The following is a 13,722-nucleotide window of genomic DNA, read 5'->3' as shown; positions in this document are numbered from 1 at the left end:
ATTTATCTGACACAGGTCTTCTTAAAATTCACCCTATTTGACATTGTTACCACCAAGGTTGTGTTCTTTATGGATTCTTGAAGTACTATAACTTGTAAACAGAAAAAAAGGGGCCTATTTTTGAGTGTTTGTGTATTTTATTGCTGCTTCGAACTTTTTAAATAGCTCATTTTATTGCAAATGCTTTAGGATACACACATCGAAAGACGACCATCCCTGAAATGGTTTCTTTATACGGCAAATCTTGACGGTTGATTTTTTTTTTTTTTTTTTGATTTAGCAAATAAGATAATTATTTTAGGCATTGGTTATTTACTAATCTATGAATATCCTTGTCCCCTGATGTAAAAATGTGTGAGGGTCAACTATTTAGCCAGCATTCTTTGAACCCTTATTATTAGATGAAATGCAAATGAACTATTTCACAAAAAATTACAATGGGATACTTTTTATTTCTTCACATAGAACAGAAATATATCTAAACACGTTTTTACTAAGATTACTGTGAATTTCATTTTTAAAGACCAAAAATAAAATAAAGAAATGTTCCGTCTATGGACGAAAACAGTTTGTCAGATTTAAATGGGTTTGCAAACTGTAATCTTCTAAATGTAAATCATGCGAACAGGAAAATGACACAAATAATTATCTTATTCAGAGGTACAAACACTTGTGGTTTTGATCAGAGAAACAAATAATACTATTCTTCTCGTTTGACCCCTAAGGCTGTGAAGGTCAAGTTGTTGCCACAGCTTTACAACAGCTTGCAACATAACTCAGCCAATCAAAAATCTAGAAATCACTGTACTTAGAATGTGCTCAGGGCCGAATATTATTGATTTTATGACAGGACTTCGCAGGCTAGTAGAAATTTTAATGGAGGCTGCATTTGGCCCACAGCCAGACTTTGGACATGCCTGTCCTAGTCTGACCCTAATTACCAGGATTCCTAACAAGGTTACTAATTTGAACATTTAGTTTGTTTGTTTGTTTATGCATTCTTGAAACTACATGAATGGATCTTTTACTGTTGATAACAAGTTTGTTTTTTTTCCAATATACAGGACTATTAAGGTTTTTCAAGGAAATACTTATCTGTAAAATGTTCAAATTTTGATTCTGATTAAACTTTAAATGTATTATATTTTATTAAAAATAAAAAATAAAACAATCATTTAGTGCCACATTTGTGACAGGCATTCAGAAATGCGCTAAAACCATGATTTTGAACATGCATTTAGCACATGGTGTTCACACTGGACATGCAATACTGTTTACTGCTAACAGTTGGAAGAGTCGTGTTGCAAAATGTCAAATGCAAATCTCGCATCTCTTGCTCCAGGCTTTTTTTTCAACAGAGTTTTGAATGTGGAAGCCTGAAACCCCGATAAATGCACGTTTACAAAGATTTTTCAGTGGAAGGGGTCGCTTGTGTGTGCATGTAGCATAACACTTGTTTCTTGGCATGTTGCATTTTGTAAAATGAGTCTGAGATGAGTTTTGTTTTCAGCATCCTGTGCCACAACTACCCTAAGAAAACGGTCAACTTTATATCTGCTGCTTTTTCACTACACTGTTCCAGCAAAGGAGTGAATGTAGTTTGTGTGACAAAGGGAGGGAAAACGGAGAGGATGTAAAAAAAGAATCAAATAAAAAGTGCTGAAAGCTTGTCAGTGGAGAGTCAATAAAACGTATTAGCAGTTTTAACAGAACCCAGCCTTTCAGAAACTCATCAGTTAGTCAGCTGTGCATATCTCAGTCCTAGAGAGCAAACTGTGCACAGCACGACAGAGGAAGCTGTCTCACTAATATATAGCGCATTGTGTCAGCAGGACATGTAAAGTGTCATGGAGACGCAGCGTGCAGTATAGGCCAAAGAGACGCTGCGTGCTCACTCTGCAATCTGTTCATTGTCTGTCAGTTCATTTCACACAGTTCAATGTCACACACAAACTTTCTCCTGCCTCGGATTCAATTTACGTCGGTGAGCAAAACTGTTCCTTTTTTTTTTCCTACTCTCCACAGAAGATGCATTTTGTTTTTTCCCCATTAAAAGCCATTTTCATTTGCTTGGTGAACCACAGGAGAGAAAACAGCAGCACCACTTCTCTTTTCTCTATTTTTTGTGCCTGTTCCTCCTCCTCCACACACAAACACACAGTTTTACTCATGTCCGTTTCATGCATTAGTTTCTGTTTACTTTGTATTCCTCTGGCAAAGGTTTGGGATTTATAAATATATGTATACATATAATTTTTTCAATAAAAGTATAAAACAAAAGCTGTAGCTAAAAAGTGGAAACATAGAAAATTAAAAAGAATTAAAAAAAAACCTCAAACGGGAAAGATGTCTACTCTTTTTAACTGCAAAAGCAGGATTGGAAACTTGATAAAAGAATAAGAGCTTATGAAAGGATTGTGTTATGGAAAAAGAAATAAATGAATAATTAAAATGCACTGAACTGAAAAGTACTGGGGGGGGGTCACATTTTACATTTTAGTTTTTAAGATATCTTTTTTTAGTAACTTAGTGTTTAAAAATAAAAGCTCATGTCTTAAACAATTCAAGATGTCAATAAAAAATTTTGTTTTAATTATTTGAACATAAGAACCTTTTTTTTCTGTTGAGTAAAGTAACAGCTCCCATCCACTGAACTCAAATAACTTGAAATTTTGTCAGCCAGTTTTACATTGACTGAAATACAACAACAGTTGAAAAGACATTTTTTTGACAGAACCAGAAAATATCTTGACTATAAAAACATGTGTTGCAGTTTTTTAGGGTAGCGGGAACAGACAGAGATATACCATATTTTCCGGACTATAGGTCGCTGCGGAGTATAAGTCGCACCAGCCAGATGATGGCAAGTATGGAGTTGAAAACTTTTAATTTATCTTTGAACTGTTGCATGATGTGCGCTCGCATGCTGTCCATCACGAGCAGAGCTTTGCGTGTTTTAAAAAAGCCGTCTGGACGCTCATTGTAGCGCTTCGCTAGCCATAACTCCATCATTTCTTGATCCATCCACCCTTTTTCATTCACGGCGACAGTAAGTGACAGGAACTGGATTTTTGGCATTGTTTTTCATTTGAAAATGACCATCGGTGGCAATTTTGATCCATCTCCACAACATGCCAGCACCAAGCGTGATTTCTCGTCAACAGTTGTTACTATATTCACACTCTCTAGCCCTTTTTCTGCGACACTTCGGCCCATGGGAATGTCTAATGTGAGGGGGACCTCGTCCATGTTAATAATATGATCCGGTGTCAAGCTGTGCTCAGTTACATGCTTTGCAACGAACTCACGGAAACTGTCTACCTTGGCTTGGAAGTCTGCTGGCAGTGTCTGGCACATCGTTGTCCTTGCTCTGATAGAGTGGCGATTGCGTTGCATGAAGTGGTAACACCAAGAAGGTCCTCCCGCAAAGTCATTTATATTCATCTCCTTGGCAACCACCTTTGCGTGGAGACGCAACTGCACTGTTGACAAGCCTCTCCCGGCGGCACGTTGTTCAAGCACCCATAAGCGAACTTGTTCCTTTAGCTGTGGCCACCTAGCCTTTCGGCTGCATATTTCACTACTTGCAGCTTGTAATCTGCAGAATATGATTTTCATATTCCAATTTAAGAGCACATTCATTCAAAATAAAAAAAGGGTTTATAACCAAAATTGAGCCAAAATATGTATTATTTCAACCTTTAAAATGACAAACAAGGGATGTGCCAAAAGGTGAATGACAATATCTGATGCTTATTGTTGTAGCCACTAGGGTTTTTAAAATACTTTAAACCGCATCTATATTTTCTACATTTCCTCTGATCAAATCATTTTTTACATTTTATTTTATTTTAAGGTTGTTTTAAAAAAAAAAAAAAAAAAATCCTGTTACCAATAGCCTTTGTTTGTAACGCACAATATACGGATTCTGTGTATGAAATGCTCTACATAAGTAAGGCTGCCTTCTTTTATTCAGGATGCAATATAATTCATGATGCAGCCGGAATAATTCATTTACCAATGGCAGCTTATCACAATGGCGCATAGTTTTTAATTTTTTGTTGTTTTATATGTCTTCTATTTCCTAATAGTTACTCCCACAGTTGACTTCTTCACGTCAACCTGCTTACCTATTCCAGATTCAGTCTTCCCAGCCTGGTGCAGGTTAACATCTTTGTTTCTAGTGTCTTTAGACAGCTCTTTTTCTTGGCCATAGTGGAGTATGGAGTGTGACTGTTGTGGACAGGTGTCTTTTATATAGATTGGTGCCATTAATATACGTAGGTAACGAGTGGAAGACAGAGTGGAGGTCGTCTTACAGAAGACATTAAATGTCTGTGAGAGCCAGAAATCTTGCTTGCTTGTAGGTGAGCAAATGTTTATTTTCCACGATTATAGAGTTGATGAAAATGAAGAAAATGACATGCCACTCTCATCTTTTAAGTGGGAGAACTTGCACGATTGTTGGCTTTATTATTATACTTTATTGCCCCAGTAAGACTATGAAAAGAAAAAAATCCTTTATGGATCTAGAGAAATATTAAAGATTTGCATTTATCCGGAACCAGTAAACCACAAAATTTAACCTCTATCTCAAAATGAAGCCTGGTAAAGGACAAACTACTATTTAAAGTGACTACATTGACCACTGTACGCTCGTTCGAAAGTGTATTCACAAGCTTGACACCCCAGATGCATGTGGCTGGAGCTACTGAAACATGTTTGTATATATCTAATTATCTTCTTATCTTCTTCAACTTCATCTTCTTCCGTTTTGTCCCTTACGGGGTCACAGGGCGGTCGGAGCCTATTCCAGCCACTTATGGGCGAAGGCAGGGGACACCCTGGACAGGTTACCAGTCTGTCGCAGGCATAACAGATTGGTTTTATTAATTTTAAAGAGCTCTAAAAAAGTATCGCTAAACACCTCTCCACGTCTGGGTTCATGAGATCATTCAGAGACTCCCCCAGTAAGGTGTAACTCAACGTCTACTGTTGGAGCTGCCTCTGAATGACGGCTGGTTTCTTTTGGGTTACCGTCTCTCTGCGACCCAGTTTGACCTATCTTTCAGAGAAAAATTAAATAAAAATGAAAAAACCTTTTTATTATTGTCTCGATGAAAAAAAGAGAAATATCACTTCACCTGCTGATCACATCACTGAGCCATCACGTGCTGGATGTGCCACGCCATTCAAACCACGCTGCTGTGCCGGACCAATGCACCGCACCTGACACTCAAATTGCGCCGCAGGACTTCTGATCGCTTCTGTACGTTGACTTAACATTGAAACTGTTAACTTCTGATGCACAAATCATGTTCAGGTTCAGGTTTTTTGGACATTAGCTTAGTAATTTTTGTTCTAGTGGACAGGAATTGTAAAATCTGACAGTGAAAATGAATACTTTGGTTCTCTTGTTCAGTAATATGTAACATTATTTATCTTCACATCTTACAGGGTGGTATAGCAGTACATTAACTTTATTTAGTTTAAGGTATGACTTAAACTAACCCTTTTATAACTTTATCTTCTAAATAATGAATTGGAATGCCTGAAAGCAGAACTCTTCTGACTGTTCTCCTGTTAAAACTGTTAAAAATACATGCTTCCCAGACACATTACACTTTAATATTTTCTCTGTGAGTAATATGCATTCTTTAATGGACCTTGGAGCTTTATAAACCATTTGTTACCCCTTTCACACTGGAGCTCTAGTTGACAATCTTTCGACTACCGAAATTCATCAACCATTTTCTGTAGTTTAGGTTATTCCACCTGATTCTGAAGCGGAGAAAAGCAACCTTGTGCTGATATGCAACATTATACAGTAGTGCAGGGGTCGGGAACCTATGGCTCGCGAGCCATATATGGCTCTTTTGATGGTCACATGTGGCTCGCAGACAAATCTTTAATTATACTTTTTTTTTCATTAGACCAGTCCTTCTCGGGCGCGATGCGATGCCAGAGGCGCGCAGTAGTAGCGTTGCTTGGAGAAAAAACTATCAGTTTACTATTATCTATTATTTCACAGAGTTTGTACCACCCGGAAACCTGTGAATTGCCGTGCCTAAAACGGCGCGCTCCCGTCTCTGAGAAAGAGCGCGCAGTTGCGGGGACGGGATGTGTGAGGGAGAAGGGGGGGGGGGGGGGGGCAGCAGGTGAATCGCGCAGGGATGGCAAAAACGTAAACCCCGCTGCCCGTCACTCACTGCAGCGTGAGTGTGTGTTTGGCTCCAGGTCTGCATGTGATCAGTCTGTCTCACATCTAAAGAACATTCAGACCTACGATCACGTTTAAAGTCTCAACGCCTGCATGAAGCAGAAACTCACCACGTATCAACCGGACAAGACCATCAGCAAAACTACCACGAATCATTTATTAGCAACAGCATAACGATGACTTATTGTACTTTAAAAGTGTTAAAATTACATCAAATGCACACATTCATTTGTATTTTTAGTTTTAAAAATATTGTCGCGGACTGAGTTTAACTTGGCTGTTGGGCCTCGTTAAAAGTTCTGGAGTTCATGGAACGCATCGATCAAGCAGTGATCTGATTGGCCCTTTGTTCTGTCGCTCAGCCTGTTGTTAGGGAGTTTGGACCAATGGGGTTCAGCTATGGGCCGAATAAGGGAAATGGGAGGACTGGAGCGGGAGCAGGGGAATAAAAAGTTGAGAGAAGCGCTCTCGTCTCGTCTCGGCGGGCGAGAATAAGGAGTTGCTGAATTAATTGTACAGCGTTTGTTAGGGGTCTGCAGTAACCAGAACAAAGAACCTTAAAAGAGGTTAAGTCTCCGTGCCTCAGTGTGGGAAAGGGACGCTACATTATTGTATGGCTCTTTCAAAATTACATTTAAAAATATGTGGCGTTTATGGCTCTCTTGGTCAAAAAGGTTCCCGACCCCTGCAGTAGTGAAATGTTTACACAAGGATACTAGGATCGTGAAAAATGGTTACAGTATTTCAAAGTGTGTGTTTTTTCAATTTCACCAGTGACATCTCAGGTGTTAAAGAGTCAATGAAGTTATGACATTGGGAATTTATATGCTAAAAATACCGTATTTTCCGGACTATAAGTCGCACCGGAGTATAAGTCGCACCAGCCCAAAAATGCATTATAAAGTAGAAAAAAACACAGATAAGTCGCACTGGACTATAAGTCGCATTTTAACTTTCACAACCTTATATGACACAATCATAGCAGACTGTTTATCTAATAATTTCACAGTAATTTTTTCTCAAACTTATTTATTTATTCCTTTCATGAAGCATCATTGGCCAACTAATACTCTGTTTTCATCCTGTTTTTGTAGAAACAGTTGTCATTTTTATTGTATTTCTGAATCTATGAAATCATTGGAAAATAGAATATTATGTTGTTAGCCTTCAAGATCTTACTGTAAAAAAAAGTTTGCTGATTCTCTGAGTCACTTAACATACTCTTAACACTTAACATACCTCATACATCAAATTGACCCAGGAACATCATCTCTGTTCCTCACAAATGAACATAACAGGAGGGTTAACAATGTATTTATTTCAATTTATTTCTAATATAAGTCGCTGCGGAGTATAAGTCGCACCCCTTGCCAAACTATGAAAAAAAGGGCGACTTATAGTCCGGAAAATACGGTACTTTAAAACAAAATTTTTACATAATCATACTTATTTATCTTATGGAGTCTTTCAGTTTATATGGTATGACCCAAAGTATGGTAAAAGAAAAGCAGATAAAAATGTTTAAATGATTTTTTTTTTATGGTTTTGTGATTTGACTGATAACTTCAAGTTTGTTTTTCCTGAAACGGATTGGGACCAAGTGATGAGGTGTAACATTGAAGCACCCTACAGTGAGACCTCAAAGCATTCATCTATTGTGCGGTCCTGCTTAGTTCACTTGATGAATAGTGTAACAGATGTGTAGTAGGTGCAGCACTTCCTTATCACACAACCACATCTGTGTGAAGAAAAAGGTCAGCTGAAAAAGCGTTTCTCACCTCTCCCTCAGCATGATAATTCGGGGCTGGGTTTGACACCTCTTGCTGAGGGTGAAGAGCTTGTTGATGATGCGTCGTGCTTTGCTCAGGAGCTGCTGGCTGCTGAGCTCCAGCTGTTTGTAGCGCTGATGAACGGATGCCTCCGTCTTCCAGAAGTACTGGATGGCGGATGAGTTCAGGGCGTAGAAAGTGGGAAGCCTTCGAACAAAGTTCTGAAACTCATCTGGAAGGCAAAGAGGAGTGTGAGATGAGAGTCAATTACCCCTCTTTCCATCACCAATGGCACGCTTGCTTTCACACTGTGTTCAGGCTGTACTTGGTCAATTCAGAACAAAACAAATGGGAGAATTGGTTTTTAGAGGTCACAGGATGTCTGTAGCTACGGGGCGAGCTGAAGAAGAAAAATGCAAACAGAAAAAAAGGAAGGATTAAAGATGGGATGGGGCGATATTTCTTTTGTAATGAACAGCCGTCAGCAAGCGAGCTTAGTCCACAAGTCTGTCAGGGAGAAAGCAGGATGGTCAGGGAGCACAGAGGACATAATCTGTCAGCCCTGCAACAGTTTGCTGCATGCACAGCGCATAGTAAACAGATTACATTAACGAGGCTTCCAATAGCAGCACCATCATCATGACAATTATGATTGGCTGTATTGAAAATCAAAGCATCTGCAAGTCTGATTATGAAAAAATGACCATGCGGCTGTTTGTAATTAGTTAACCTTATGTTGACAATGAAGCATCTGATTAGAAAACAAATTAGGAATCATTGGCCTTCCTCATGGTTATGCAACAACTCTTCCGTGCTCCTGTGAACATTTTCAGGTGATTCAACTGTCTTAATAGATTAAAGGATTTTCTGTTTTGCCAAAAGAGAAAAACAACACGACTGTTGCTGCATCCGTAGTTTGCAATTTAAGAAACATTTCCAAAGATAACCTTCAGCAGTGGTCTACATTATTGAGGAGCTGTGGCTTATGTTTACGGGTGGATACGGGCTGTGTGTTGGTAAAAATGGGAAGAAAAAACATTACGCAGCAAGCAAGTGACCCAAACATTATGTTACGTTTGTAGGCTACTTGGTGAGCCCGTAGAGAGAAAATGGACAATAGGTCGCAGCAAACACTTTTTGGATTTTTTTCACGCTCCCGGAAACCTGCGCTATGCTGAAAGGGGCCCGTTACTGTTGTTGAAGTAACAAGTGTGTGCTTAGAAATGAAGAAATTAGACAATCAGAATATGTTGTGTGGACATAATACGGGCATCCTTCAGGCACTAATATATCACGTGCAAACTCCATTCGTCTGGCATTTGTGGACGGCCAGTGCTTCTGCCTCACTAATGATAAGAGTGGGGCGCTAATGGCTCCGTAAGACAGCATTACTTGTACGTCATAGGTGCCAGTAAATGACATTATCTTTGCAAATGCTTCATGATGGCTGCTCCTGCAGATGACCCTCTATGGACCCGGCCAACCCAAAACCTACAGCACCCATACGGGTCAACTCCAATTCATGTGCATGTGATTAAGGCTTTAGAGATAAAACAGCAGTGTCCCAGTCATGAGGAAAGGTGAAGCAATGCCTGGCTGTTTGGTTTAGATTTAGCATAATACTGAACTCCTACATGAGTGGGATGCGATACCAGCAGTAACAGGGTGATAAAACAGTGGCATGCCAGATGTGAGCAGATTGCTATCTGTTTTTGAGATTGTTAAAAAAAAAAAAAACAAAAAAAAAAAAACTTTTTGCCTAAAGAATAGTTTAATTTGGTTTTATTATTATTATTTCATTTCATTTTTTTTGAGTGGCTTTTTTGGAGAAGAGCATAAGGTTTTTTATGATTTTCACAATAGGAGTCATTATATGTCCAGAGCCAATCACTTCTGCACATAAGGCCTACTGGTGAAAGAAGCAGCAGTAATGCAGACATTTTGGAAAGTCTTGGTCAGCTTTACAGTGAGTGATGAAACCTGTTTGTCGGTCAATCATAGCAGGAGCCCCGTCTGCAGGTATGGCTACTAGCTTTTCTAATGGTACCTTTTTCTGCACAAAAACTCCTTCACCATGTTATACATTTCAACTCCTCTTGTAGTTGTCTGTTAGGGCAGATGTGTCAGGAGTTCTTCTCTTGTGGAAACCAAAAGCTATGCTGTACTGTTGCCGTCCACAGACTCATCACACTGGACGTTAACCACCTGCACTTTGCAAGATCCCGGTCCAGCTAATTGGCCAAGTTATCAGACATAGCTGACACTCATCTAGACATTGTAGTGGAAATTGAATGAGTTCTATTGTTCTCATCCTTAGGGACAGTGATAGCAATTATCATCATTGCTTGTTTCTTAATCTGATAAAAACCTTCTTCTACTTGATGAGAAAATGAGCAGGTCTAAACGAGGCTTAGATTTAAGAATTTTTTTCATGCTATATGCATAAGTCTTTGTCCTTTAAGGCAACAGATTATAGTACCCCCCCCCCCCCCCCCCACAGGCTGCTGTCATATTAACATTAGCTTGGAGCTCCAGAATGGACAAGAAAAAACGACGAGAATGGCTCGAGCAGGGCGTTGCTCACGGGGCGGTCGCTCGTGCCAGGCGGTGGCACGTGCTCGGGCCCGCTAAATGCTACTTGTAGCTTTAATTTAATTTGGTTTTATTATTATTATTTCATTTCATTTTTTTTGAGTGGCTTTTTTGGAGAAGAGCATAAAGAATAAAACTATTTGCAATGTGCATGGATGATGCAGACTCTATGAATGTATTATTTAAAATATGGCTTCATGAAAATCCAGAGAAACTTTGCGTAATATGTGCAGATTTTCGACAAATGTCTATGATGAATAACAGTTATGGGTAAATTACTTCTAAAAAGTAATTAACTACTTTACTTAATTACTGGATCAAATTTGTAATTAAATTAAAATACTCATTGCCTATATTATTTGAAAAAGGAATTCACTATTCTCATTACTTTAATTTTTTCCTCTCATATACAAATTCTCAAGAGGAAAACAAGAGACGGAAAACACCCTATGGTTGTGAAAATACTGTAGCTGTTTCATGCTAATACTTAACGGTGAATATAACATAATGTTGAGGATATAAAAAAAAATGTCAGGTGTTATTCATGTATTTGTTCATTTTATTTTTTGTGGCAATTGATGTCAATAGCATATTCACAAATGCATTTATTCTAAAGACTAGAGGAATTGTGAGTCACAGATGGATGTGGCATATTTGAGTCTGGATTGTGCGCAACATCTGGCTTTTAAAAATCGCTCTCGTATGAGTTATTGAAGCTTTATTCCCCGTGAGACGCAGTCAAAAATCACAACGGCTGGAGACAAGTTAGAAGGAGGGACAAAATGGGGAAAACAAGAGGGGAGAAAAAATGTATGCAGTGTTTTTTGTGAAAGACAAAAATCTAGTTGTAAGTATTAGAGCTTAGCCTAACCATCATTTTATCACACGAACAACATGATCTTGTCCCTTGAAACCTGCAATCTAACCACCATTATCATCTTGTCAGCCAGTTAACAGGAAGAGTGTTCCCTTCTGCTTTTAAAAATAGAAGACTCTGTCAGGTCCAGGAAGAGGGAATAAATAAATTAAAATCAAGGTTATTACAGCGATTTATGACTACGGTACCGCATTCATTTTTAAATGCTGAATCTATTAACAGTTGAGACCAAAAAATACTACGCATGATCAAAAGGGTATAGTTTCCCCTATCAAATGTTTGACTCGAGCCAATGGCTGCTAATTTGATTTTTCTCACACAATTTCACTTCAGTCCTGTGAACAAGAGCATAAGGCCAATGAAACATTATTAAAAGTGGTGATAGTCTGACACAGCTGAAGAGCCTAAGAACCTCTTTAATAAAACACATTGCGCACAGTGTGAAATCAAAGCAAATCATATCTGCCATCAAGCGACTGCAGGAACCTCATTTAACAATTTCTGATTCTGATGTGACTTTTCCTGTGGAAGATAGAGTGTACAAGCAGATGCATGTGGGGGTTTTGGGGAGATAATATTCCTTTATTAAATACAGCTCTGCCAACTGCACTTTTCAGGGTCTCTGGTGGCTTAAGTTATTGACAAACTATGTGATAATCAACTGCTGCTCTTACTGCAGCAGCAATATAGGCAGAAAGGTTTTCTCTGAGCTCTGTGCATGGAGCTAAGTTTATTAATAATGAGACCAAACTCATATTTTTTTGCTGAAAGCCATTTGTCAAACGTTGTATGGGATGGACCACACCATAAGACCTCAAAATTAGCTTCAGTTTAAAATCGTGAACAAAATTACTTTTATCCTTAGATAAAATTGGGAGGTTGTCAAAATCCAATTTTTCCTTTGTTTGTAAGAATTATTTAACAAATCCTCCTTAAATTCTTTCAAAAAAACGTATTTTGATAGGGCATGTTTCTTTCAGTTTCCACCATAGATTATGGTTTGCCACCATAGAATAGGAAGTATCTGGTTCCAAGAAGCCAAAATGTCATGAACATAAATCATTTTCTAAATGTGACGTCACACTCACTTAGTCCAGTTTGCATAAAGTCAATGGTGGGCACTTCGATCCACTCATCTAGGCAAATGTTGGACTCTGACAAGCTGATGTAACTGGTGTAACACTGAGGTTGGTAATCGTATCACTCATTGGGCAAAATTTGAAATTGTGTCAGTTTTGCTGTCACAAAGTAACACCATAGCTTCTTGGATTTATTAAGAAGTTTCTGTTTTAGTTGTGAAGGATTGCTGAGTTTTTTCCCATTTTCAAAGATTTTTAAAGTCTCACTCCAATCATCTTTAGATTTAAGATGTCGTTTTCTAGGACATAGTTTCTGCAAAGTGGCAGTAGTTCATTAAAAATTCATATCTGAGTTGTGGGCGGGACAGACCGTCACACCCCAACTTATCATAACTGGTGCAACAAAAGTGGTGAGCAATATTGGAGCTATCCAGATGTACAGTTTTGAGCCAGATTCCAGCTCAGAAAAGGAAAACAAAGACACACATGTATCTAGTCTGATACAAGTGGGTGCATTGTAATGGAGTAGAGCAGGGAAGTTGTGGCCTGCCGATTGAAGCTACTTCAATTGTATTTTTTCATCTGATTCTGATTTGCAATGATTTGAAAAAAGAAATACTCAGAAATGAAATGTTAAGCTTAATAATGCCACAAGAACATGTTACAAACACCAAAAACCTGATTTTCATCTTAATGGGTCTTTAAACCAGGAAGCAGTGGATTTTGTTTATTCTTTTTTTTCCAACAAAGGCATTTACTTTGACAGAGGACAGATAAAGAAGCTGCTTGCACCAAAAAAACTGATATCTAACTTATGCAGTGTTTTACTAGTCATTCTTGTACTTGTCTGCTGAAAATACTGGTGAGACTGCACATGCTTAATGCTTTTCAGGGGGGATAAGCTTTGATGTTAACAAATCGAATGAAGCCTGGATTGAGTGTAGCAATATGGCTTGAATTAGGGAAAAAAAGGAGAATAGAAAAAAACAAGTGTTGAAGTGTTATTATTCACATTTTTTGCATCATTTCCCAAAATGAAAATGTTTTTATCATAGATTAAAACACGCGATATTGCTTTTCAAATTGTGTGATGATGTAGAAGTTTATTTCCTTTGACGTGTTCATTTATACACTTCTGCTTTTCCTTGGGCTATGAAAGAAAAGGCTTTAATCACTGTGGAACCT

General features: G+C 38.4%; 1 protein-coding gene across 4 annotated transcripts in view; it reads right to left on the bottom strand.

Annotated features, from left to right (window-relative positions):
- The window catches only part of LOC101162995 (BMP/retinoic acid-inducible neural-specific protein 3), a 104,569-nt gene that overhangs the window by 16,804 nt on the left and 74,043 nt on the right, over positions 1-13,722 (bottom strand). For all 4 annotated transcript variants that reach the window (XM_078946635.1, XM_004068210.5, XM_078946636.1 and 1 more), the window contains exon 7: positions 7,999-8,221. In XM_078946635.1, coding sequence (XP_078802761.1) covers positions 7,999-8,221 — 223 coding nt within the window. The remainder of the gene's footprint in view (positions 1-7,998; positions 8,222-13,722) is intronic.

Source organism: Oryzias latipes, chromosome 4 (genome assembly GCF_053564925.1).
Source record: "Oryzias latipes strain Hd-rR chromosome 4, Olatipes_Hd-rR_3.1".
NCBI classification, from domain to species: Eukaryota; Metazoa; Chordata; class Actinopteri; order Beloniformes; family Adrianichthyidae; genus Oryzias; species Oryzias latipes.
This window is presented reverse-complemented; position numbering and strand designations above follow the sequence as displayed.